At 43.5% G+C, this 25,485-nt stretch overlaps 1 protein-coding gene across 1 annotated transcript in view; it reads right to left on the bottom strand.

The window, feature by feature from the left end:
* LOC126284517 (Down syndrome cell adhesion molecule-like protein Dscam2) overlaps positions 1 to 25,485 on the bottom strand; it is a 698,452-nt gene that overhangs the window by 7,643 nt on the left and 665,324 nt on the right. The window contains exons 34-36 of the mRNA XM_049983513.1: positions 23,654 to 23,839; positions 4,519 to 4,692; positions 3,980 to 4,100 (exon numbers count right to left, since the gene is read on the bottom strand). Coding sequence (XP_049839470.1) covers positions 3,980 to 4,100; positions 4,519 to 4,692; positions 23,654 to 23,839 — 481 coding nt within the window. The remainder of the gene's footprint in view (positions 1 to 3,979; positions 4,101 to 4,518; positions 4,693 to 23,653; positions 23,840 to 25,485) is intronic.

The raw sequence follows: 25,485 nt of genomic DNA, 5'->3' as shown, positions 1-25,485 counted from the left end.
TGGACAGAATTTGACACGATATACCGTAGGAGGACATCCAACAACTCTATAAATCAATGCCAAGCTTAATAACTGCTTGCGTAATGGCCAGAGGTGGAACAACACGTTACTGACCTACTCAGCTTGTCAGACTCTTTTTCTTGAATAAATCATCCAAATTTTTTGTAATTGTAATCATTTGTTTGTCTGTACATGTACATCGCATGTATCGATGTCCGTCTAATCCGAATAATTCCTTTGTAGTGGGGCGTTTTCTTTTTTGTCTTAGAGTGTATATGAAAGACTAACATCCACAGTCCTGTGCGGCTGGTCCCGGCGGAGGTTCGAGTCCTCCCTCGGGCATGGGTGTGTGTGTTTCTCCTTAGGATAATTTAGGTTAAGTAGTGTGTAAGATTAGGGACTAATGACCTTAGCACTTATGTCCCATGAGATTTCACTCACATTTGAACATTTGAACAAACATCCGATCTAAACATTCCGAAAATGGTTCAAATGGCTCTAAGCACTATGGGCCTTAACATCTGAGGTCATCAGTCCTCCTAGACGTAGAACTACATAAACCTAACTAACCTAAGGACATCACACACATCCATGCTCGAGGCAGGATTCGAACCTGCGACCAGGGCAACCGCGTGGTAAACATTCCGAGATCAGAGGTTGCTTCTTAAGTGATGTATCATAGGAACTTTAATGTTGCTGAATTTTCTATCTTCTCATCCACTCGCTCTATATACTCATGTGGTAGAAAGTAAATAATAGCACTAAATAGTAATTCACGGCAATTATACAGATTTTAAACTGTGCCTAAGTTTGGCACCATCACTGAGAAGTGTCGCTGAAGCAGAGATGCGGAGTGGGCCATGTGACCAGTGCAAACGTGTATGTTTTGTGTGTTGTGTGTGTGTGTGTGTGTGTGTGTGTGTGTGTGTGTGCGTGTGTGTGTGTGTGTGTGTGTGTGTGCGTGTGTGTGTGTGTGTGGAGTGAGTAGGAAGTGAGTGACTTCTGGGAAGTCGAACGGTACGAATGATGCTGGGCAGTTCTTGATATGAATCGCCTATGTCTTAGACGTGACAGTAAGGTACTCTGGCCGCCTTGGTGGAGGTCTTATTTCATTCGACGCCGCTTTGGGCGACCTGCGTACCGTATGGGGATGAAATGATGATGAAGGCAACAAACACAAAACCCAGTCCCTGGGCGGAGAAAATCTGCGACCCAGCCGGGAATCGAAATTGGGCCCCTTAGGATGGCAGTCCGTCACGCCGACCTTTTTTTTTTTTGGTTGATCTCATTTTGTTCTATATTGTTCGTTGATGACGTCGATGACACTCATTAAGGTTGTTCTTTGATCCGTTCACTCAGTTTTTTTTAATTACGGAGGGTAGCTAACTAAACCCTCTGACCGAACACACTGAGCTACGGTGCCGGTGTCCATTCAGCTATCGGGACGGACAGCAGACACATGAAACGGCGCGAGTGCTAAGCGTGTTGGCTTTAAGCGGAGCGTTGGGGGGCCTCCATCGAGCGTGTGTTCAGAGTCGTGCTACGGATTCGGCTGTACGATTCACTTCCTACCGATACATGTTATGGTGAAGTGGATTTAATGTGACTCAATATTTTCATGGTACGTTCTCCGTGTTAAGCATCGGTCCCATTTGAAGTGTGTGCGTAGGACAATGTAAGTTGTGGATTCTTCCCATATAGATGCTGCCTAGTTAGACTGGAATAATTATCAGTTACATCTGATTGTTTCATGACTTCTTCCGGCTTTGTTCTCACAATGGCGAGCAGTTAGTGAGGTATCGTATCTTCTTTGAGAGTACTGACCGGTGAAACTGTGTTGCGGGTGTATGTAAACCAATCATTTGAATTGTCCCTAAAGTACTTATATTACAGGGAGCGTTCTGGAACGCTCTGCACTGAAGTAAGGAAACAATGTTATTCATTCGTATAAGGGGCATAGCCATTGACGCGACTTCTTGGTGGATAACCAAAATAGTTACCGAAGCGAATTCGGAGTAATCTCAGTACGTGATACTATGAATTCGTTGCTGATGTGGATAATCCTTTTATGTATTGTATTGTAGTACCCTGCGTTTTGATTCGTTTGGATGCTTTTCAGTTTTAATTAAAAGGTAATTTGAAGTCATTGGCCAGCATAAATATCTTGACTGTATAGCTCGTCTATGGAAGACTTACGTTGTTTCCTTTGTTTTTAAAAACATAATTTCTGGTAAACTGTTGATTATAGAGATCTCGTTTGTTAATGAAACAGTGTAAATTTCAAGGAGTTCCTGGCCATTCTTAAATTAATTCTGGAAAATTTGTGATAGCAAGAAGTTGTATTGTTGATCCGATAAATACTTGGAAATGGTCTAGTTCCTATGGTAAATTTTTCAGCGGTTATTATGTATCAAAAAAAAGAAGAAAGTTTTGCTGTTCTTTAAAAATAAGTTGTTAGAACTTTGGTTGTGTGTCTGACCTTTCTAGCTAATCAGCAACCGACAGTAGGGTTTGGCCTCAGTAGCGCCACGGAAGGAAAAAAAACCCTTTGCTAGATTGTCAAATAGCTCTGAAGGAAAGTGGAAAACACAAGTAATCACATTTATAACAGTTTATATCTGCCGAAGTATGCCGTACCTGATCCGCCTTTTGGTTAGTGGTAAAATCCAGTTAATTTTTGTGCCACTTCGCTATTTTATAGTTCGACTTGTTCTAGTTCGTACGTTGAGAACGTCTGGCCAAGTTACCTTGCGTGAGTTCTACAGAGTAATATATCATCCTCACTGTCGTCATCATCATCATCATCATCATCATCATCAGAAGCAGCAGCAGCAGCAACAGCAGCAGCAGCAACAGCAGCAGCAGCAGCCCTGTGACTTTGCTGGATAAAAGCCTCCTCTAGACTTTTCCATGCATTACTATCTTTAGCTATACACAGGCCTAATGTTCCTAGAATCACCTTCCCAACTTCCACTATATTGCTATTCCGATGCGATCATTTATTACCTTTTGAAACTCAGCAAAGATCTTCCTCGGTTCAAGTAGCATCCATTCACCTGACTAGGGGTCTCACCCACAAAAGGAATCCCTATTCCAGTCTATTTTCGGACTCAATTTTTTACTTTCCTGTCTCTTCCAGTGAATGTCAACGAGCATATCTCCATTTTCCACGAAGATATCCGTGGTTTTTGAATAATTTTCACATTAAAAAGCATTGCCTCACGACCACGAATCAAAACTGATAAAACTGTTTCCTTTGAATAAAACAACACGATTGCTGTTACCGGTCACTATATATTCATCTTCACCTGGTGGTTTTATATGGATTATTACGGTATGTCTTGTGTTTGCGTTACGAATTTGGAGTTACACGTGACATTGCCTCCAGGGGTCACAGGCTAAGCTTCCTGTCTTGTTACTTCACATACACAATCACGAAGGGTATATGTATTAAAATAGAAATTCGGAGAATTGATGAAACATTGCTTTATGTTTCCAGCAATGGCTGAGTTCACCATTAATGAACTATCTGAAGGAAGAGATTTGGGCCAGCCGGTGTGGCCGAGCGGTTCTAGGCGGTTCAGTCCGGAACCGCGCTGCTGCTACGGTCGGAGGTTCGAATCCTGCGTCGGGCATGGATGCGTGTGATGTCGTTAGGTTAGTTAGGTTCAAGTAGTTCTAAGTCTAGGGGACTGACGATCTCAGATGTTAAGTCCCATGGTGCTCAGAGCCACTTGAACAATTTGAAAAGATTTGGAAGCTTTATTTAAGTATGGAAAATGCTTCTGCACTGGAACAGATAAATATGATGAACAGATTCTCAATACATGGATTTTATATTGTAAGATAAAGCTGCCTGTGGTTTATTATTTTCCGCCCACAGATGATGTTAATCATCCATTTTATCATCGACAATAGTAAGTAAAATATTCAGAGGAAATGAAAGTATAATTAGTCTGTAGAAACAAACCTTGACTACCTGTCGTGTGACGTCACTCTTTTATCACCACTGCAGGCAGGATAATGCCGCGGTGTGCGTCTCCTTTGAGGTATGGGAGACATCTCATTGGACTCAGTACTTGAGTCAAGGTGATAAATTTCTGTAACACACACATACACGTGCAAAGTAAAAACTGCAGGATGGGCACACCATTTGCATTGTGTTATTTGTGGTAGCGCACCTATCGCATGAGCATGCTTCGTACTGCAAGCTATGCAAGACATAACTTTTTTTTTTTTTACTGGAAAGTCATTAGTTTATATGTTCCTTGAAATAACTGTAAAATTAATTTTGTATATTTAACTACTGGACTCTGCAGGTTCTGCGGTGACAGTTTCTGTAGCAAACTCTGTGCCCTTTGTAAACTTTATGCAATACATTTTTCATTTTTTCACGCGCTAGGAAAACGGACATGCAGAACAGGACGCAGCTAGTTTCGCAGTGTGACAGAAAGCTGTGAAGCAGATTTTGCGTTGTGTAGCAGTGTGAAGAGCCGCGCTACTCGCCGGCCAGCGTACCTAGGCTCCTGGCCGTGGCCTGCTTGAGGGGCAGCCGGTACCGGCTGGCCGCAGAGGGGCTGCCGCTCGTGTCGGACTCTGAGTTGTGGCCGCCGTCGGCCCTCTTGAGGCCGTGCTCGCCGTTGCTGTGCCTGTGCAGGCTGGACGACGGCATCGACTGCTGCATGTCGCTTCCTGCAGGCAGGGAAAGGAACGGTTATGTGCTTTAGCGATATCACGTCGTCGCAGTTTCCAGATACCCACGGGCCGGAAATGTACCACCGTGGAGATAGGCCCACAAAACGGCAGCCAATCTGTGACTTGTGCACGGAAGTAAACTATGAACAGCTGTCCAAATTTCAGGCTTGCAGGCGGTCGTCGTGTGTCAACTGGGCATCTGCCAGTCATCTTCAGGTGAGCCATTGGAGGCTGGCGAAAACTTTTTTTTTTTGTTATTGAATTTCGATTCCCCCCGAAGGGGGCGGGCTGGCAGCAGCGTAGTGTGCCGCTCTTCAGCCTACAGACTTTGTTAAAATGATGAAGAGAATATGTAATAAAAACAGGCGATAAAATCGGAGACTTAAATAGGAACATGGCGAAAAAAATTCGTGGAACTTAAAACATAGAACAAAGGGATACTCATGCGAATAAAATACATACGAAGCAGACAGGTAAAATAATAGACAGACAATTAAAAAACACGGCGACTGTCAGGTTTCTGTTCGCAAAAGACATGAAATTCACACCCAGTGACAGCATGGTTTCTGTTCGCAACACTAGAAAGATGAATAACACTGAACATTCACTGGAACACTGCACCAAAAAGTTGGCAAATGTGACATACCACAGCCGACAGCAGGTGGGAGGAAACTGCACAGATGATGGGAAAATAAAAAAGGGGGGAGGAAAGGAAAAGCGAAAGGGGGAGGTGGGAAATGGAGCCGATGGTGGATGAGGACCCATAAGACGGGTGGGGGTGCTGGGCAGATGCGACAGGCAGTGGGGAAGGCAGAGGAGGACTCGTGGGGGGGAGAAGGGAGGTAGGGAGAGGTTTGGCGGGGATAAAACAGGAGGGTGGGGGGGTGAAGAGGGAGCCGAGGGAATGGATGGAGGAAAGGAAGGGGTGACGATCAGAGTTGATAGGAGAGATAGATAGAGAGAGGGCATCATCTGGAAGGGGGAGTTGATGGAAGCCACCTTGGGAAAGGAGATGAAGGGTGTAGAGATGGAGGGTAGGGGGGACACAACGGTGAAGGTGTGGCAGGGGATGGGGACAGGAGAGGAGAGGAGCAACCAGAGGGTGAGGGGGATCAAGGCGGTGGGAGGTGTAGAGTATGTGGTTATGTCTGAGGAGTAGGAGCAGATGGGGGAAAGGAATAAGGTCATAGAGGATCTGTGTGGGGGACAGAAGGCATATACGGAAGGCAAGGCGGAGTGCATGACGCTCAAGGATCTGCAGGGGCTTAAAGAATTTGGGGGGGGGGGGAAGATATACAGGTGGGACTGGCATAACAGAGGATGGGATGGATTAAGGATTTGTAGGTGTGGATGGTAGAGGGGTGCAACCCCATGTCCAGCCAGAGGGGAGTTTGAGGAGTCGGAACCGTTTGTGGGCTTTGAATGGGATGGGCTGGAGATGAGAGATCCAGGTGAGGTGACGGTCAATAGTGAGGCCAAGGTAGGTGAAGGTAGGGGTGAGGCGGATAGGACTCGCACAGATAGCAAGGGAGCAATCCAGGAGCCGGAAGGAGCGAGTGGTACAACCTATGATAATTGCCTGGGTGTTGGAAGGATTGATTTTCAGGAGCCACTGGTTACACCATGCAGCAAAAAGGTCAAGGTGATTCTGGAGAAGGCATTTGGACCATGGAGGGTAGGAGCAAGGGCGAGGAATGTGGTGTCATCGGCATATTGCAAGACGTGTACTCGAGGGGGGGGGGGGATTGGGGCATATCTGCAGTGTACAGGAGGTAGAGGAGAGGGGAGACGACAGAGCCCTGGGGCACACCTGCAGAGGGGTAGGAGGTGTGGGAATTGACATTATGGATGGTAACACAGGAGGGGCGGTGGGAGAGGAAGGAGGCCATCAGACAGATGTAGTTGACAGGAAAGGCATAGGTTTGGAGTTTAAACAGGAGACTGGGATGACAGACATGGTCATAGGCCTTTTCGAGGTCGAGTAGGACAAACATGGCAGAGCGACGGGAGTTAAGCTGCAGGGAGACGAGATGAGTGAGGCAGAGGAGTTGGTCATTGGCAGAGAAGGAAGGTCGAAAGCCACGTTGGGTGTCGGGAAGGAGGTGGTTTTGGTGGAGGTCATCAAAGGATAAGGACGGATTCCAAGAGCTTGCTGAACAATGGTGTGAGGCAGTTAGGACGACAGCAAGAGGCATCAGATGGAGGCTTGTTGGGTTTGGAGAACATCAGGATATGGGAGGTTTCGCATAGAGTGGGGTAGAAGCCAATGGCAACGATGACATTGCAGAGGGTGGCAAGGACTGAAAGGAAGGAGAGAGGGCAGTGTTTGAGGTGGCAGTAGGTAATGCGGTCGTGGCCAGGAGCAGTGTTGCATTTAGTGCAGAGTGTGAGGCTGGTTCCTGTGTAGTGATGGGAGTGTTAGGTTCAGATGGTGGTGTGTGGCCCAAGTACTGGAAGTTAGGAGCAAGGGGAGGAACAGAGGTATTCGTATGGTCCATGATGTCAGAGAAGAGGGAATAAACAAAGTGGGGATCATCTGGGATGTAAAAAAACATCAGAGAGGTGAGAGGCAAAGTGATTGGTCTCACTGAGGTTGTCAGTAAATGGACGGTCATCAAGGAGGAGAGGGTACTGAGAGGTGGGGCGGTTCCCAGTAAGGCAGTGGAACTTAGACTAATACTTGGAAGAGTTTATTGGGAGCATGGTGTTGAGTTGTGTATATGTCTGACGACAGGCAAGGCGTTTCTTTGCAGTAAGCAGGTTGCGGATGTGTCGTTGTAATTGCCGGTGGCGGCTAAGTGTGGCCCGGTCACGAGTGCGAAGAAAAGAGTGGTAGAGGTGGCAGGACTCTCGAAGGAGAAGGACAGCCTGTGGAGGCATGGGCGGGCGAAGAGGGTGGATGGCTTTGGTGGGGATGGGTGGCGACGGCGTCAGACAAGATCTGGTGCAGGAAGGCAGCAGTGAGAGAGATTTCTTCAGGAGATTGGAGGGTAAGGTCGTGGCCCTCAACCCGGGTGTGAATGGAGTCCCAGTAGGCATCCCAGTTGGCACGGGAGGAATAAGGGACAAGTTTAGGAGGGACGTCTGGGCGAGGAGCAGGGCGGGGATGGCGACCACTAGAGAGTTATGAGAACAGTAACATGCTCACTGCCAATGCGGTCAAGGACATCTGAGGTGATGCGCCTGAGTAGGTTGGGAGAGGCAAGGGCCACATCGGGAGTGGTGTTGGATTCAGGACGGTTGTGCTTGGGGAGGGGAACCAGGTCTCCCTGGAGGGTGGTGATAAACTGATGCCACTGCTGGAGGTCGGCAGGATCACGGCTGTGGATACTGAGCTCAGCGGCAACCACGTAGGTGGAGAAGGTGCGGTCAATGTGGGCCAGGAAATCGTATGGGATGGTGGTGCGAGGGCGGACATAAATGGTGGCACAGGTGTCAGTAAGGGTGGGGAAGAAGAGGCTGAGGGTGAAATGCTTGGCAGGATTGTTAAAGAGAGCTTGGGGCCGGACAGGGAGGCGCTTGAGGTGGCCTATAGCAACTCCGCCACGCACCAGAGGGTACGGGTTATCGGTGTGGTGAAATGTGTAAGGAGCTGTGGAGATGGAGATATGGGGTTGAAGGAAGGTTTCATTGAGGACAAAGGCATCCATGCAGTGCTGATGGAGGGTGTGGAGGAAGAGGTATTTGTGGGTGGGCAGGGAGCGAATATTGTGGTGCAGGATATGGTAGGGTTGTTTTACTATGGGAGGGGAGAGTTAGACGAGGGTGGTGAGGGGGGTGAAGATGAAGTGGGCCTGGTTGTGGGAATAGGTGGCATAGGTGGTAAGATGGAAGATGGAATGGGCAGCGGGGGCGATTTGGGAAAGGGTGTGGGAGCACTGGAAGGGGAGCAGTGGAGGGAGAGGTGAACACAATAGTGGTGGTGCGTTGGGACATGGTGGCGGCGGCGGCGGTGACGGCGAGGACCGGACTGCTGGCAGTAGTCACAGCGTGCAGATGGGCGTTTCCATTTCGAAGATAACACCCTGAGTGTAGCCCAGGCAGTGTGAGTCCTCGAGCAGGAAGTGAGGGAATCCAACCCTCGAATGGGCGATAAAGTTTTTTTTTCTTTATTGTCATTTAAACACCTTTACATAAGTTGAGCTGGCAGCAGCATATAAGTTTAGCAATTGAAAAAACAATGGAGACACAGAATAGACAGAACAAAATCGTGGAGCAAAAACAGTAGACACATAAAAAAAGAACACGTAGCCATTCACATGTACAGACACTGAAAGAAACTGTTGGCAGTGCACACGGACACTGATGAATTAGACGGTACAGGTGAATGAAGGAGCATGACGGCGAGAAACACTAAAGCACAAACACGATGGCACACACACGATAAACTGATGGCAATGATCTCCGGCACACGAATGTCCACTGAGTGTGTGCGAGTCCGAGGACCTGCCAAGAGGGGAGGAAGGAGGTGGGGGTGGGAGAGGGGAGAGCAGGGATGCCAATGGCAGGGGAGATGGGGGGAGGAATGAAGGGAGGAGGGGGTAGGGGAAGCCGGTGGGAGGAGGGGGGAGGAACGGAGGATGGAGGGAAAAGGGAGAGAAGGGACTGGAGGGTGCCCTAAGGAAAAAACACAGGAAGTGGAAGGGGAGGATCAAAGTTGATAGGAGGGGTAGATGGAGGGGAGGAGGGCATCATCAGGAAGGGGGAGCTGGCGGAAGCCACCTTAGTAGAGGGTGAGGAGGGTGGAGAGATGGAGAGCAGGTGGGATATGGAAATACAGGTGCGGCAGCAGACGGCGGTGGGAGAGGATATAAGTGACAAGCGGGTGAGGGGGATCTAGTTTATGGGAGGTTTATAGGAGCCATATCCGTTCGAGGAAGAGGAGGAGGTGGGGGAATGGAATAAGATCGTACAGGATCCGCGTGGGGGACGGATACGATAGGTGAGGCGGAGAGCATGGTGTTCAAGGATTTGAAGGGATTTGTAAAAAGTAGGAGGGGCGGAGATCCAGGCAGGATGGGCGTAGCAGAGGATAGGGCGGATGAGGGATTTAGAGGTATGGAGGATGGTGGAGGGGTCCAGCTCCCATGTACGGCCAGAAAGGAGCTTGAGGAGACGGAGCCGGGAGAGTGCCTTGGCTTGGATTGTCTGGAGATGGGAGGTCCAGGAGAGGCGACGGTCGAGGGTGACGGCAGGTACTTAAGGGTGGAGGTGAGGGCGATAGGATGGCCGTAGATGGTGATATAGAAATCGAGGAGGTGGAAGGAAGGGGTGGTTTTGCCTACAGTGATCGCCTGGGTGTTGGAAGGATTGACCTTAAGTAACCACTGGTTGCACCAAGTGGTGAACTGGTCAAGATGGGGTTGGAAAAGGTGTTGGGAGCGCCGCAGAGTGGGGGCAAGGGCAAGGAAGGCGGTGTCATCGGTGTACTGGAGAAGGTGGATGGGGGGTGAAGGCGACGGCATGTCCGCCGTATACAAATGTACAGAAGAGGGAAGAGGACGGAACCTTGGGGCACACTGGTGGAGGGGAAAAAGGTATAGGAATCTGTGTTACATATGGTGACGTAGGAAGGACGTTGGGAAAGAAAGGAGCCATTCAGACAGACGTAGTTAATAGGAAAGGCGAAGGTTTGGAGCTTGAAGAGGAGACCTGAATGCCGCGTGTGGTCATAGGCTCGTTGAAGGTCAAGGGAGAGGAAGATAGTGGAGTGTCGAGAATTAAGCTGTTCGGAGAGGAGATGAGTGAGGTGAAGGTGAAGGTCATCAGAAGAGAAGGACAGCCGAAAGCCACACTGGGTAACAGAAAGGAGGTAGTGCTGGGCGAAAACTTTTTTTTTTCTTTATTGTATTTCAATTCCTCATCGGGGCGGGCTGGCAACAGCATATACGCTGCTCTTCAGCCGAAAGACATAGAACAAACAATAAAAAACACTTAAAAATAACAAAGGAGAGAATATGGTGAACATATATATAAAAAAGGGGGAACATCAAGGACAAAAAACGGGGTGACTGTAAAATGGAGATAAAAAACTGTTTAAAAGTAGCACACACAAAAAGCCACACAATGTGATAATCAAAAGAACACAAGGCACAGTATGACTGGAGCATAAAAGGTATCGACGGATGGCATAGCACATAACAAACATTGACGGCGAACCTCAAGTCAGTACACAATTAAAATCACACCTCTTGACGCACAGGAGAATTAGCACTAAACACAACACTGATGTGGCACACTGACGATGATCAAACGCGAAAACGTCCTCCATTCCGGAATATATAGCTCGCCGTAACTATTTTGCCCACGCGTCAAAAACTTGATAAATGAACCATATTGCCCGCCGGCAGCGCCCTGGCTGGTGGAATAGCGGAACTCAGTCGTCCTCTGGGTTGCTGTTTGGCGCGGCCGTCGGCGCACTCTTTCGTCTTCGATTAGAACAAATCGTGGAGATGATGGGATTCCATGCACGGTCCAGCTGTTAGCCGCTGTCAGGGTTCAACAGATTTTCCGCCAGTTGTATTTCTACGTATACTTTAATAATGGAGTTGCAGAAAGATGTTGCTGCGGACAAAGTCATTGTTTTCTCATACTCCATTGAATGTAATGTCCTGTAGAAATACAATGTTCAGCAATAGCTGACTTGCTAGGCTGCAAAAGGCGGGTTAACGTTAATGTTCAGTGCAGCATTCTTTCACCGTGCCTGTGGTTTGACCTATGTAAGCCATACCACATTTGGCACGGTACCTTCTAAATTCCTGCCTTTCGTAGTAACAGATTGTCCTTAACTGATCCCACAAGGCCCGCAATCTTCGATGGTGGGCGGAAAACCACTTTTACCTGAAATTTTCGGAGGATTCTTGTTATTTTAAACTAAGTGTTGCCAACGAAAGGAAGAAAAGCTAAAGATTCTCCTGGCATGTTCTCCTCTTTATTCACTTCCTGCTTCTTAGTTTTAACTGTTAGTGCCCTGTTAATTTGCCGGATGGAATACCCATTTTCGCTGAATACTGTCTTTACATGGGCGAGTTCCTGAGGTAAGCTATCTAGATCTGAGACAGTATGAGCTCTATGAACAAGTGTTTTAAGCGCACTCATGGTTTGCGACGGGTGATGGCAACTCGATGTTTGCAGGTACAAATCAGTATGAGTGGGCTTCAGGTAAACTGAATGCCCTAGAGAACCATCATTCTTCCTTCGAACCAGGACATCCAAGAAAGCAAACAACCACCTTTCTCTATTTCCATGGTGAACAGGATGTTGCTATCGATGGAGCTAAGGTGATGTAGAAACTCCATTAATTTCTTTTCTCTATGAGGCCACATTATGAAAATGTCATCCATATACCTCCAAAAAACTGTTGGTTTCAGGGTAGCTAATTCAAGCCCTCTTTCCTGAAAATCATCCATAAATGGTTGGCCACCAAAGTATCGTGCGAGGTATTGAACGACGACCGGCTGCAAGCCCGAAATTTGTTTGAACAGTTAATTCGCCCGGAAAATTTTTAAAATTCACAATGAAGAGCAGCTAGGAAGAGTTTTGAGACCAAGAAACTCATTCGAAACACACCAGGTTCTTTTTGAGACGATGAGCGAATCGTTTCGTGCAGACTGCCAACTTTGTAGTGATGCTGGAGGCAGAAAGTTCAAGCATTATGAGATGTGACAAGAAGGTCCAGACGTTACACCATGTCCTGCCGCGCAGTTGGCAGGTGAGTCAATGTTATACCGATATGATGACCTATGCTGAATCGCATTAGAGATATATACTGTGGTTGTAACTAAATATGTCAGAGTTGTATGCTCAGTGTTGTGTTTGTATTCTTCGAGGTTGGCGCTAATGATCGTGAGCTGGCAGCTGTTGCCCTCCCCGCGAAGGCCGTCTGGCGAGAGAGGTCCTATTGGCGCGTGTTATTCCTTCTACTTCAATCAAATTAATGAATGAAACTAGTTGTTGAAATGTGTTTTAATAATGTCTGAAATGGAAAAATTTCATGTTTAAGATCAGATCTTGTTTAGACTTGATACTAAGAACATCTATGTTAGTGTATGATTTCTGATGTCAAAATGTAGACTACACCGATAACTGCAAACGTGTTTCTCATTTAAGAATATTGATATGTTTGAATATGATAAAATGAGTATGAATTTCTTTAGTCTGTCGTTGACAAGTGATAACTGATACGAGTACCGAATTTCACTGACAGGTTTTTGGAAGGTCACTGAATATGAAAGTGAGGTAACGATCGATATATTGAGAGTTGCCACCAGAGATATTAGGCAAATGGTGCAATTTGGGAAAGGCCAAGACGGTGCGCAAAACTGAATCTTCGACTCTCAAATTCCGAAGTTGCAGGAAGTTAATCAAAACAATCCTTTTGTGTTAACTCAAATTTCGTTGTGTCTTCCCGCTGAAAAAGAAGTCTGTTAAGTTCAAGTTTTAGTATTTTTCACATATGATCGACAGTGTTTATTACTACAGCAGAAACTGGTGTCGTAACCTATGTAAAAATGATGCGGCACCACAATTACCACATAATGGTACTTGAGAAAAAATGAGTGTTTAAAATTTATTTCTTGAAAGTTACTTATTTTACAGTTGATAATCTACCTGTTAGAATAAAAATTCATATTGTTTTTTGCAAAAATTACTACACCTGCTCTTTAGACTTCATTATAAGAAACATTGCACCTTACAGCACTGCATGTAGACGTGCTGTTTCTACAGTGCAGCATATTCCTGTAACAAATGAATGACTTTGTGATTTAAAAGTCAAGCTTTACTCAGTTGACATCAGAAAAAATCAGATCTGACTTAGGCAGCCATGGGGAAGAATTTAAAGTTTTCCTACTTTGACCATTGTAAACAATTGTTTTGAGGTAATATAAGAAGTAATCATACCTGTTGGCATAACGGGTTCTGTTTTGGCACATTACGTTCGACACTCACGCTCCTACACTTTTCAACGATTGGCTACCGTTTTCTGCCCTTTGTTCCACAACGATTGCGCGCGATTCAGTGTCCCCTTTCCTGCTCTGACCTTAACTGTTTTTCTTTTTTTTTCTGCGTCACATACAAGAGAAGGAACTGGGGATATGCTGCTAGATAATTTGTAGACTTAAATCTCTAGTCGAGTATTACATCTTACTTACAAAGTTATTATTACTCTTTTCTGTATCTTATTTGACTACTAGAGAGTCAGTGTGAATATTTTATTCGTGTAAAGTACAGAGCTACTATAAATGAAACATTCGTTTTCAAAGCTCCATATTCTCTGAAATATAACATATACAGATACGATTGACGCTTAACTAGAACTATAAACTGATCAAGTTTGCATTTTTCACGCTACAAATTTTTTGTGAGTGTTCCTCTGGTCACAGGACACACGTAGAAGCGATAGCCAAGTTTGTTCCATACCTTACGTTGCAACATCCTATGAATGACCTATTCCGGAGTTCCTGGCAGTAGGAGCAACTACGTACGGTCTTTAATATACCCCGAAAGGAAAAAGGTACAAGGCATTAGGTTAGGCGACCTCAGGAGCCAAGTTAACGGAGCCACATCTTCTTCACCACTGCGCCCATTCCAACGATGTCGAAGTTCGTCGTTTAGTTAGTGACGAACAACGGTGCTCCAGTGTCTCGCCTTGCTCTGTTTACATGGCAATTATTTTCCACAATTCCTCCGGAAAGCACGTAGAACTGTTGTAACAGATACACACCTCGTATATTCCAACAAACAAAAAATCATTTCTTTGTCGCCATTTTCTCAAGGCACTGAACACTCAACGGCAGCTGGTGGACACAATGAAAACTCAGTGAGTTTGTGGTTCCATTCATGCATGGATCATGTTTATACGCGTAATACTTTGGAAACTACAGAACTTCCAAAATGAATTAATCATTTATAGTAGCCACGTACTTCTACAGGATGCTGAAACAGATATCTGTCATGAACACTGTGCTGCTGCAAACTACTTAGGCTTAAAAACGCAAAAGACAATTTTATAATGTAGCAGCGACTCTTAGACTGTAAAATATATGACTGTTACCACAATACACAAATAACACTAGAGATAGGTAGTTCCTAGCGTAAAAATGATTAAGGTTTAAGTTATCAGTATCTCTATGTATCAGATTGTGTAGTATTATTATTTCGAAGTTAAGAAGATATCTTTAAAAATTTAAAAGGGAGAATGTATGCATGTTAAAGACTGTAAAACAGTAAGATACCAACTGTATCAAGGTTAGACAAAGAGTCAGGAACCAGGTTGCAACTGTGTAAAACATATTTGGATGTGGAGATAGCCTAACAATGACGCAAAATTAACAAAGACTAAAAATAAATGGAAATTCTTCAACGCGCGCACGAAAGGGCCACCTAATGATGTGAATGTTAGTTTGAGGAAGGAAGGAACATTTGGGCTTAATGTACCTTGTAATATAAGATGATTAAATGGTGGAGCACAACTCCTGCTCCTTCTGAATGTTAAATCTACTGCCTGAAATAGGTGTCAGCTCGATTGGTGGAGGACAGTTTAGTGAAACAGTTTAATAATAAAGGCTGGGGTAGCCACCAATGTTCGTGCAACAGTAGAGTTAAAAAAGGAAGACACGTGCTTATCACTGGAAAGAATGAGATAAACGCCATCACCATATGAGGCTCAGAAACAAATTCATTAGGAACTGAACAGAACCATAACCAAACAGTCTGTGAGAAAGAAACTAAAAGGAAAATAGGTGGTAGAGCTATATAGTGTGAAATGTATAGACGCTTTTTTACATCAGGTATGGTTTATTACTGTATTAAACACCACATAAAAATGAACTGTTGATACTCTAGAAAAATTACGGATGAGTTGCAAGTAAAACCGTCACGTCTAAAGAAATAAATGCTGTAGCAACATTGAAATGTGAATGAACTACGTTTCACGAACATGAAAAAAACGTAAACCATAGAAATTAATGAAATGATAATTAAATCAAGACCATAAGCTGTCGACAGGCGTTCATATACATCTACAGGGACAGTTGAAAATGTGTGCCCTGACCGGATCTCGAACCCAGAATCTCCTGCTGGCATGGCAGACACTCTATCCATCTAAGCCACTGAGGGCACAGAGGATTGTGAGACTGCAGGAATTTATCCCTTGCATTTTCCCCGTGAGGCCCACATTCCCAACTTAATGTCCGCACACTACATTCATAGTGAATGTCAATGAATGAATGTGAAAGAAGAAAGTCAATGGCTGGTTAGCCTTAGCTATATGAAGATGTTACAGTTCTTCCCCCCCCCCCCCCCCCCCCCCCCCATGAACCATGGACCTTGCCGTTGGTAGGGAGGCTTGCGTGCCTCAGCGATACAGATGGCCGTACCGTAGGTGCAACCACAACGGAGGGGTATCTGTTGAGAGGCCAGACAAACGTGTGGTTTCTGAAGAGGGGCAGCAGCCTTTTCAGTAGTTGCAGGGGCAACAGTCATAATTGCAGGGGCAACAGTCTGGATGATTGACTGATCTGGCCTTGCAACATTAACCAAAACGGCCTTGCTGTGCTGGTACTGCGAACGGCTGAAAGCAAGGGGAAACTACAGCCGTAATTTTTCCCGAGGACATGCACCTTTACTGTATGATTAAATGATGATGGCGCCCTCTTGGGTAAAATATTCCAAAGGTAAAATAGTTCCCCATTCGGATCTCCGGGCGGGGACTACTCAGGAGGATGTCGTTATCAGGAGAAGGAAACTGGCGTTCTACGGATCGGAGCGTGGAATGTCAGATCCCTAATCGGGCGGGTAGATTAGAAAATTTAAAAAGGGAAATGGATAGGTTAAAATTAGATATAGTGGGAATTAGTGAAGTTCGGTGGCAGGAGGAACAAGACTTTTGGTCAGGTGAATACAGGGTTATAAATACCAAATCAAATAGGGGTAATGCAGGAGTAGGTTAATTAATGAATAAAAAAATAGGAGTGCGGGTAAGCTACTACAAACAGCATAGTGAACGTATTATAGTGGCCAAGATAGACACGAAGCCCATGCCTACTACAGTAGTACAAGTTTATATGCCAACTAGCTCTGCAGATAACGAAGAAATGTATGATGAGATAAAAGGGCTGAGATATTCACCCAGAAGAAGAAGTTAGCAAGGACAGGGATTACAATAAGGGAAGATCTGACACACGAGCGGCTAAAGATTTTAAACAATGCCATATCCCATTTCGGTCTTCAGAATGTGTGGACTCAGGATGGCAGAGTAATCATTAACACTGCAGCTGGAAAGAAGACAGTCACAAACATGACAGAACTAAATAGTATTAAGTGAACCTACTCGAGCCAAAAGTCAAACTTAACACCATTTGCAAATTTTAACAGTCCTATACTCAGATATAGTCTTGTAATTGTATTAACTTTTTAATTATTTGTACCTTCAACTAATTGTTTTTGTAACTGTATTAACTTTTTACTTTTTTTGTGTCTTTAGCTGTAGCCATTGCTTAGTTTTAGTTACTGCTAATACTTTTTTTCATTTTCTCAGTTTATTCTCTTCCATTCTGTAATAGTTCTATTGCAATTATTAGTCTCTCCTTTAGTTCATTAGTCAACCATCTCTTCGGTTTAAATTGTTCATAACAAAAATCACTATCAGTATCACTTTAGCAAATTTAAATCTAATTGTAGCTTCCTACGATAATCACTACCAGTATCACTCTAGTAAATTTCAATTTAATTCTAGCTTCCTACGATACTCTATTAAATATTAAGCTTACTTCTCTATGCTGGCAGCATCGGCCTCTTAAATCACTCCCCTTTCCCTTATTTCCACCCTAAGCTGTTTCAAATACTCTAATTACATTTTTCCTCTTACGACATAGGATACTCAGTGACACACAGCTGTCACCATTTTGGTCATATTCTCCCTGCACCGAATACCACTAATCCATTTTCTATACTCCCGCAACCTCAGGAAATCTCTTGCAGTCGCCTTTCTTTCGGCTCTCGCTGAGTCACAAACAGGGCGCGCAAAATCTCGGACACCCCTGTAATATGTCACTTGGCGGAAACACCGGCCAGTGCCCCTCGCGGCAGGTAGCGCCTAACAAAGGGACAAACCAGTCTGCCACCCTACTCCAGGCTGCTCAGCGGAACGCGTCCGAGCTTTTAGCAGCTCACCGCAACATTCAGTCTTTACCTGCGCATTACGAAGAACTTAGCCTCCTCTTCCACCAACTAAACTACCACGTAATCCTCTTATCCGAAACGTGGTTGAAACCACACATATCCTCTGCATCTATTCATCTCCCAGGGTACACATTTCTTAGGGCAGACAGATCAAAAAAGCGAGGTGGCGGGGTCGGCGCATATATACGAACAGATCTCAAAGCGAAAGTCTTATGTACGTCAAATCCTGCTGAAGAAAAAGAGGCTGAATTCATGTTCATTGAAATAAATATACAAAGTCGGAAATTCTTGACTGGCGTCGTGTACAAGCCGCCAAAAATAAGCTCAATGAGTTTCTTCGGAATTACATTCACTTCAGTGTCAATACGAACATGTCATCGTAATGGGTGACTTGAACATAGACCTGCTAAGAGACACTCCCTCCGCAATAAACCTAAGAAGATTGTTTAGTTGCAATAGCATGAACATTCTTCCATTACAACCTACACACCATACGGCGAACAGTCATACTCTTATAGACGTGATCGCAACGAAACAGACTGACAGAGTAAGAGATGTTGGTCAATCATTGGCCCCTGGCCTCTCAGCACGTGATGTAATATTCCTGGCCCACTCTGTGCAGCCCCCAAGGATCAAATCGCGTTACATAACTTGTAGGAACATGAAACGTATTGACCTTGACGCTCTAACAGCCGATTGCTCAGAAATCTCATGGCATCAAATAATCAGAGAACCTACAATCGACGGCAAAATTAATGAACTTGGTGATAAACTCACTGCCCTCTATGACAAACATGCACCTGTGCGCACAGTCCGTGTAAGAAAATCTCCTGCTCCATGGCTGACAGCTGAATTACGTCAAATGATGACTAATAGGGATGCTGCCCACAGGCGTTTCAAGGCAGACCCGAAACCCGAGCGTTTCGAAGAATATAGAAAGCTACGGAACAGAGTGAAACAATGCATTCGCAATGCGAAAATCAGGCACGCTCGCTCCCTTGTATGCAGCGATCTGACACCCACGACTCTATGGAAGAATCTCCGTAGCTTGGGGGTCGGAAAGGCAAAATCGGAAACTACTTTTCATGTGTCAGCTAACGAATTAAATGAATTCTTCTCTGCACCTCTGAATACCAGCACGGCTGATAATTACCGTCCACAAGAATCCCCAAACAGGATAACTAACAACGATACCTTCCATCTAAAACATGTAACAACAAATACGGCAAGAAAAGCAATAATGAGAATCTCTTCTGATGCAATAGGCAACGACAGTATCGGTATAACCATGATTAAGAATGTTGCTGATATCTTAGTACCTGTCTTAACTGACATATTTAATTTTTCCCTCGTGAATGGAATATACCCCACTGCATGGAAAATAAGCATAATTCGACCCATCCCTAAGATCGAAAACCCGCAACTGCCTAGTGATTACCGACCAATTAGCATACTGCCTGCTGTTTCCAAAGCACTTGAATATATTGTTTATGACCAAATCACTGAACACTTGCATGAATTCAGTCTATATGACAAATTTCAATCCGGTTTCCGTAAACATCACAGCACAAACACTGCTCTAATTAAAGTAACTGATGACCTGAAATATGCCATCGACAATCGAAAGGCAACAATATTAACGCTACTGGACTTCAGCAAAGCTTTTGACACTTTCAACTTTGACATATTACTCAGAAAAATGCAACAGCTTAATTTCTCTGATAGTGCAATGAGATGGTTTGAAAGCTACTTAAAAGACAGACAGCAATGTGTTGTCTTCGCAAATGAAAAATCTTCCTGGAAACATGTTTCTTCGGGAGTGCCACAAGGATCAGTCTTACGACCACTTTTGTTTTCTTTATATGTCAACGATATTTCCTCGGTTTTGTCCTCCTGTAAACATCATTTCTATGCCGACGACCTCCAGCTCTACCTAAGCGTCAAACCTGAAGATGTAAACACTGCAATCGCTCTGATGAATGATGATCTGTCTTCAGTAGTGACTTGGGCGAAAAACCTGGGGCTTAAATTAAATGCAAAAAAGACGCAAGTAATCTTAATAGCCCATCAGAAATTAATAAGTTCAGATTTCCGCGAACGGCTACCTCCTATTCTGCTCGAAGGTACTCCAATACAATATCAGAAAACAGTCAAGAACTTGGGTGTAACTTTGGACGAGCATCTCAACTGGGCGGAGAATACAGTCGCAGTGTGCCGAAAGACGTCTGCTTGTCTCTATGCTCTCAAAAAGTTTCGGAACATATTCCCACAGGACTTGAAACGCCAGCTCGTGCAAGCACTCGTTCTACCGAACCTCCACTATTGTGATGTGATTCAACAAGGCATGAGTAGTGAAAACAAAAGACGGCTAGAGCTAACCATGAATGCCTGTGTGCGTTACACCTGCAACATTCGCCGATATGATCATGTTATTGCTTCATACTCAGAGCTAGGGTGGCTGCAGGCGGACAAACTGCGTGACTACCACACTCTATGTCTACTTCACCCACTCCTCATCGCGCAAGCACCCCAGTACCTAGCCTCAGAGATTAAAAACCTGTCATGCCATCATAATCGAAACACGAGGTCACTCTTATCTGGTATCCTAACTGTGCCCACTCACAAAACAAAAACTTCTGCAAACTCCTTCTCAGTTGCCGCTGTCCGCCTCTGGAACAAACTGCCCCTTAACTTGAGGAAAATTCAATCTCCTGTTGCTTTTAAGAAGAAGTTGAAGCATTTCCTACTATCATCCGCATAAAATTCTCCACAAAGTTTATGTGCAAGGCCAATCCTCTCATCTGTCAAATAGCAAACCTAGCGTCTCCTATCTTACTCCTGAGATGCCTTCCTCTTCATCTATCTCTATTAGCCACGCAGTCTCCTTTTCCTTTATATTTTCCTTAATTATGTTTCATCATGTCTCTCTATTCTTCTCCTCCCTTCACCATGAGTCTCCCTCATACTCCCTGCTGCCAGCACTCCTATCTAAAATCTTTCTCTTCAATAATGTATTCTTCGAGGTGTACCTTTCTAATTGTTTATCTCACTTTTTGTATTAGATGTAGTTTAACATGCCTACTAAAACATATGACTGTAAAATAAGTAGAATGCCTGGTTAGATGTAAGAGAGGGACTGATGGCCCTAATCTTGCCAGGTTAAATAAATAAATAAATAAATAAATAAATAAAAATGATTCAGGTAGTGAAGGGAGACGAAAATTTAATAGTCATGGGTGACTGGAATTCGGTAGTAGAAAAAGGGAGAGAAGGAAACGTAGTGGGTGAATATGGATTGGAGGAGAGAAATGAAAGAGGAAACCGCCTGGTAGAATTTTGCACAGAGCACAACTTAATCATAGCTAACACTTGGTTTAAGAATCATGAAAGAAGGTTGTCTACATGGAAGATCCCTGGAGATACTAAAAGGTATCAGATAGATTATATAATGGTAAGACAGAGATTTAGGATTCAGGTTTTAAATTGTAGGACATTTCCAGGGGCAGATGTGGACACTGACCACAATCTATTGATTATGAACTGTAGATTAAAACTGAAGAAACTGCAAAAAGGTGGGAATTTAAGGACATGGGATCTGGATAAGCTGAAAGAACCAGAGGTTGTACAGAGTTTCAAGGAGAGCATAAGGGAACAATTGACAGGAATGGGGGAAAGAAACACAGTAGATGAAGAATGGGTAGCTCTGAGGGATGAAGTAGTGAAGGCAGCGGAGGATCAAGTAGGTAAAAAGACGAGGGCTAGTAGAAATCGTTGGGTAACAGAAGAAATATTGACATTAATTGATGAAAGGAGAATATATAAAAATGCAGTAAATGAAGCAGGCAAAAAGGAATACAAACGCCACAAAAATGAGATCGATAGGAAGTGCAAAATGGCTAAGCAGGGATGGCTAGAGGACAAATGTAAGGATGTAGAAGCTTATCTCACTAGGGGTAAGATAGATACTGCCTACAGGAAAATTAAAGAGACCTTTGGAGAGAAGAGAACCACTTGTATGAGTATCAAGAACTCAGATGGCAACCCAGTTCTAAGCAATAAAGGGAAGGCAGAAAGGTGGAAGGAGTATATAGAGAGTTTATACAAGGGCGATGTACTTGAGGACAATATTATGGAAATGAAAGAGGATGTAGATGAAGACGAAATGGGAGATGCGATACTGCGTGATGAGTTTGACAGAGCACTGAAAGACCTAAGTCGAAACAAGGCCTTGCGGGTAGACAACATTACATTAGGACTACTGACAGCCTTGGGAGAGCCAGTCCTGACAAAACTCTACCAGCTGGTGAGCAAGATGTATGAGACAGGCGAAATACCCTGAGACTTCAAGAAGAATATAAGAATTCAAATCCCAAAGAAAGCAGGCGCTGACAGATGTGAAAATTACCGAACTATCAGTTTAATAAGTCACAGCTGCAAAATACTAACGCGAATTCTTTACAGACGAATGGAAAAACTGGTAGAAGCTGACCTCGGAGAAGATCAGTTGGGATTCCGTAGAAATATTGGAACACGTGAGGCAATACTGACCCTACGACTTATCTTACAAAAAAGATTAAGGAAAGGCAAACCTACGTTTCTAGCATTTGTAGACTTAGAGAAAGTTTTTGACAATGTTAACTGGAATACTCTCTTTCAAATTCTGAAGGTGGCAGGGGTAAAATACAGGGAGCGAAAGGCTATTTACAATTTGTACAGAAACCAGATGGCAGTCATAAGAGTCGAGGGGCATGAAAGGGAAGCAGTGGTTGGGAGAGGAGTGAGACAGGGTTGTAGCCTCTCCCCAATGTTATTCAATCTGTATATTGAGCAAGCATTAAAGGAAACAAAAGAAAAGTTCGGAGTAGGTCTTAAAATCCATGGAGAAGAAATAAAAACTTTGAGGTTTGCCGATGACATTGTAATTCTGTCAGAGACAGCAAAGGACCTGGAAGAGCAGTTGAACGGAATGGATAGTGTCTTGAAAGGAGGATATAAGACGAACATCAAGAAAAGCAAAACGAGAATAATGGAATGTAGTCGAATTAAGTCGGGTGATGCTGAGGGAATTAAATTAGGAAATGAGACACTTAAAAGGGTAAGGGAGTTTTTCTATTTGGGGAGAAAAATAACTGATGATGGTCAAAGTAGAGAGGATATAAATTGTAGACTGGCAATGGCAAGGAAAGCGTTTCTGAAGAAGATAAATTAGTTAATATCGATTTAAGCGTCAGGAAGTCACTTCTGAAAGTATTTGTGTGTAGTTTAGCCATGTATGGAAGTGAAACATGGACGATAACTAGTTTGGACAAGAAGAGAATAGAAGCTTTCTAAATGTGGTGCTATTGAAGATTGCTGAAGATTAGATGGGTAGAAGAGGAGTTTGTGGCACAACTTGACTAGAAAAAGGGATCGGTTGGTAGGACATGTCCTGAGGCATCAAGCGATCACAAATTTTGCATTGGAGGGCAGCGTGGAGGGTAAAAATCGTAGAGGGAGACCAAGAGATGAATACACTAAGCAGATTCAGAAGGATGTAGGTTGCAGTAGGTACTGGGAGATGAAGAAGCTTGCACAGGACAGAGTAGCATGGAGAGCTGCATCAAACCAGTCTCAGGACTGAAGACAACAACAACAACACAGTTCTTTCGGACATGTCCGAAAGAACAAATACCATCTTCATATAGAAATTAGTATTTACGCACACAAGTAGAGATAAATATCATACATCTAATTTTTGTGTTGTAATTAAGTGCAAAAAATTAATATCCTATATTACCAGCGGGATGTATATGCTGAAATTTTTTGTTGACCGTTCGAGTAAATCCATGTTGCACGCCACAGTCATTTTCCAAATGTCCAAATGTTTTAAACTGCATGGCGTAGTCCATTGTCCGTGCATTTATCGTCCTAGGAGGATCCGATGACACAGGAAATGTAGCGTACGGACTCATCTCGTACAGATCTGAAAACAGTACAAATATTTTCAGTAAAATGTGATAATCGTATTACTAAATCTTTTTACTGATACGTGACATTAAAATCTGGGTTGCATACAGTATAAAATATTTTGAATTTGTGTGGCAGATATCATGATTCGGTGGCTAACAAAATCGTTTTTAGCAAACTGGACAGCAATAGAAATGTCACATTATTTATTTCATTTTCAATAAAAATGAGAAAATATTACAGAAATTGCAAAGAGGCAGATTTTATAACAATGCTTCCATAACTATTGCGGTGAACCGCAAAGTCAAGAAAAAAGCTCAGTACAGCAAATATACAACAAAATACTGTAAAAAACCGTAAGAGGAAGCAATAATACTTAAAACAGGAACACATGGACGCCTAAAGTTGTTTTCAAAGTAAAAAAAATTATGCGAAAAATTTAGAGGTAGAAGTTGTTTCAAAGTAATGTTTCCACCACCTTGTTGTGTGTTCTAATTCCGTTCATTTATTACACGCCGCTGAAGAGGCTTTGAAAATAAATGAAGGGAAATGCCTATGCCCAACATTTAAAAACATTTTATTTAGTTTCTAAGACCGACTGGACGTAATAGAAAAATCACATCTGCAATACGCTTACAAGAACATATAACAATTGTTTATTTTATTATTTATCACTTAATTAATTGAAATCTCTAAAATAAGGATCATAATCATGCATATCAAATATCAGTGTAGCAGTTAATAATGGAGGAGTCAACATCATAGTGTTTGACCAACGAGTTGTTAAGTTTGTTATGAAATGTACTTTCATAAATGTCTCATTTTGCACCTCAAGAGAAAGTTTGTTAAGCAGTGCATCATGAGATGCTTTGCAAGTCAATGGCAGTTGTAAATTATCCGGTACTCCTGTGACAAAGAAGTGTGTCAAAGTTAAGTAAATATTTTATTTGTTTATGTAATAAAGTGAACTAATATTTCGTGTTTCTAGATTGATGAGCCTTCTCGCAGAGCAACCAAAGAACCCAAAGCAATGGTCGGACGAAAGTTGTTTTATCTCGTCACAATGTGTTTATTTAAGAAGGAAATAATACCTCAAAACAGAAAACCAAAGACGTATTATTCACTTGTTGTAGACTCAGGGAGAGAACATGAAAACATGTCGAAATTACTATCACCAATATAAGCTAAAAACAAATGCAAAGGAGACAAAACTAACAGGCTTCAGTCAAGTGAAACAATTTTGTTTGTTTGGAAGAAACAGTTGAAATAATAAGAAATGCAATTTAGAAATTAGAAGAGCAGTCTTTGCCAATTAAAACTTTTCATAACAACAGAATTTCGTTAACTTTAGTAACAGACAAGAACAGGAACATCAAAATAAGGAATGCTATCACCAGGGATTACGAATGGAGAATACTGCCGTAAGTAAGTAAAAGATGAATAGAGAAGAAAGATGAAGACCATCTGCAACGAAGGGAGGAATGTAACAAAAACGAGCAAGAGTCAAAAGGAAACCAATGAAATGGTTCTGTTACAGGTAGTTAAAGAAGACAGTTCCTGAAAGAAATAGAGTGAAGGGGTTTTGCTCTAAGCGATAATACATTTCTTAAAAACATTTTCGAAGGAAAAGTAATGAGGAAATATCGGGAGATTTGTTAGGTT

Source organism: Schistocerca gregaria, chromosome 1, assembly GCF_023897955.1.
Source record: "Schistocerca gregaria isolate iqSchGreg1 chromosome 1, iqSchGreg1.2, whole genome shotgun sequence".
Lineage (NCBI taxonomy): Eukaryota > Metazoa > Arthropoda > Insecta > Orthoptera > Acrididae > Schistocerca > Schistocerca gregaria.
Note: the sequence above shows the minus strand (reverse complement) of the source record. Positions and strands in the feature narration are given on the sequence as shown.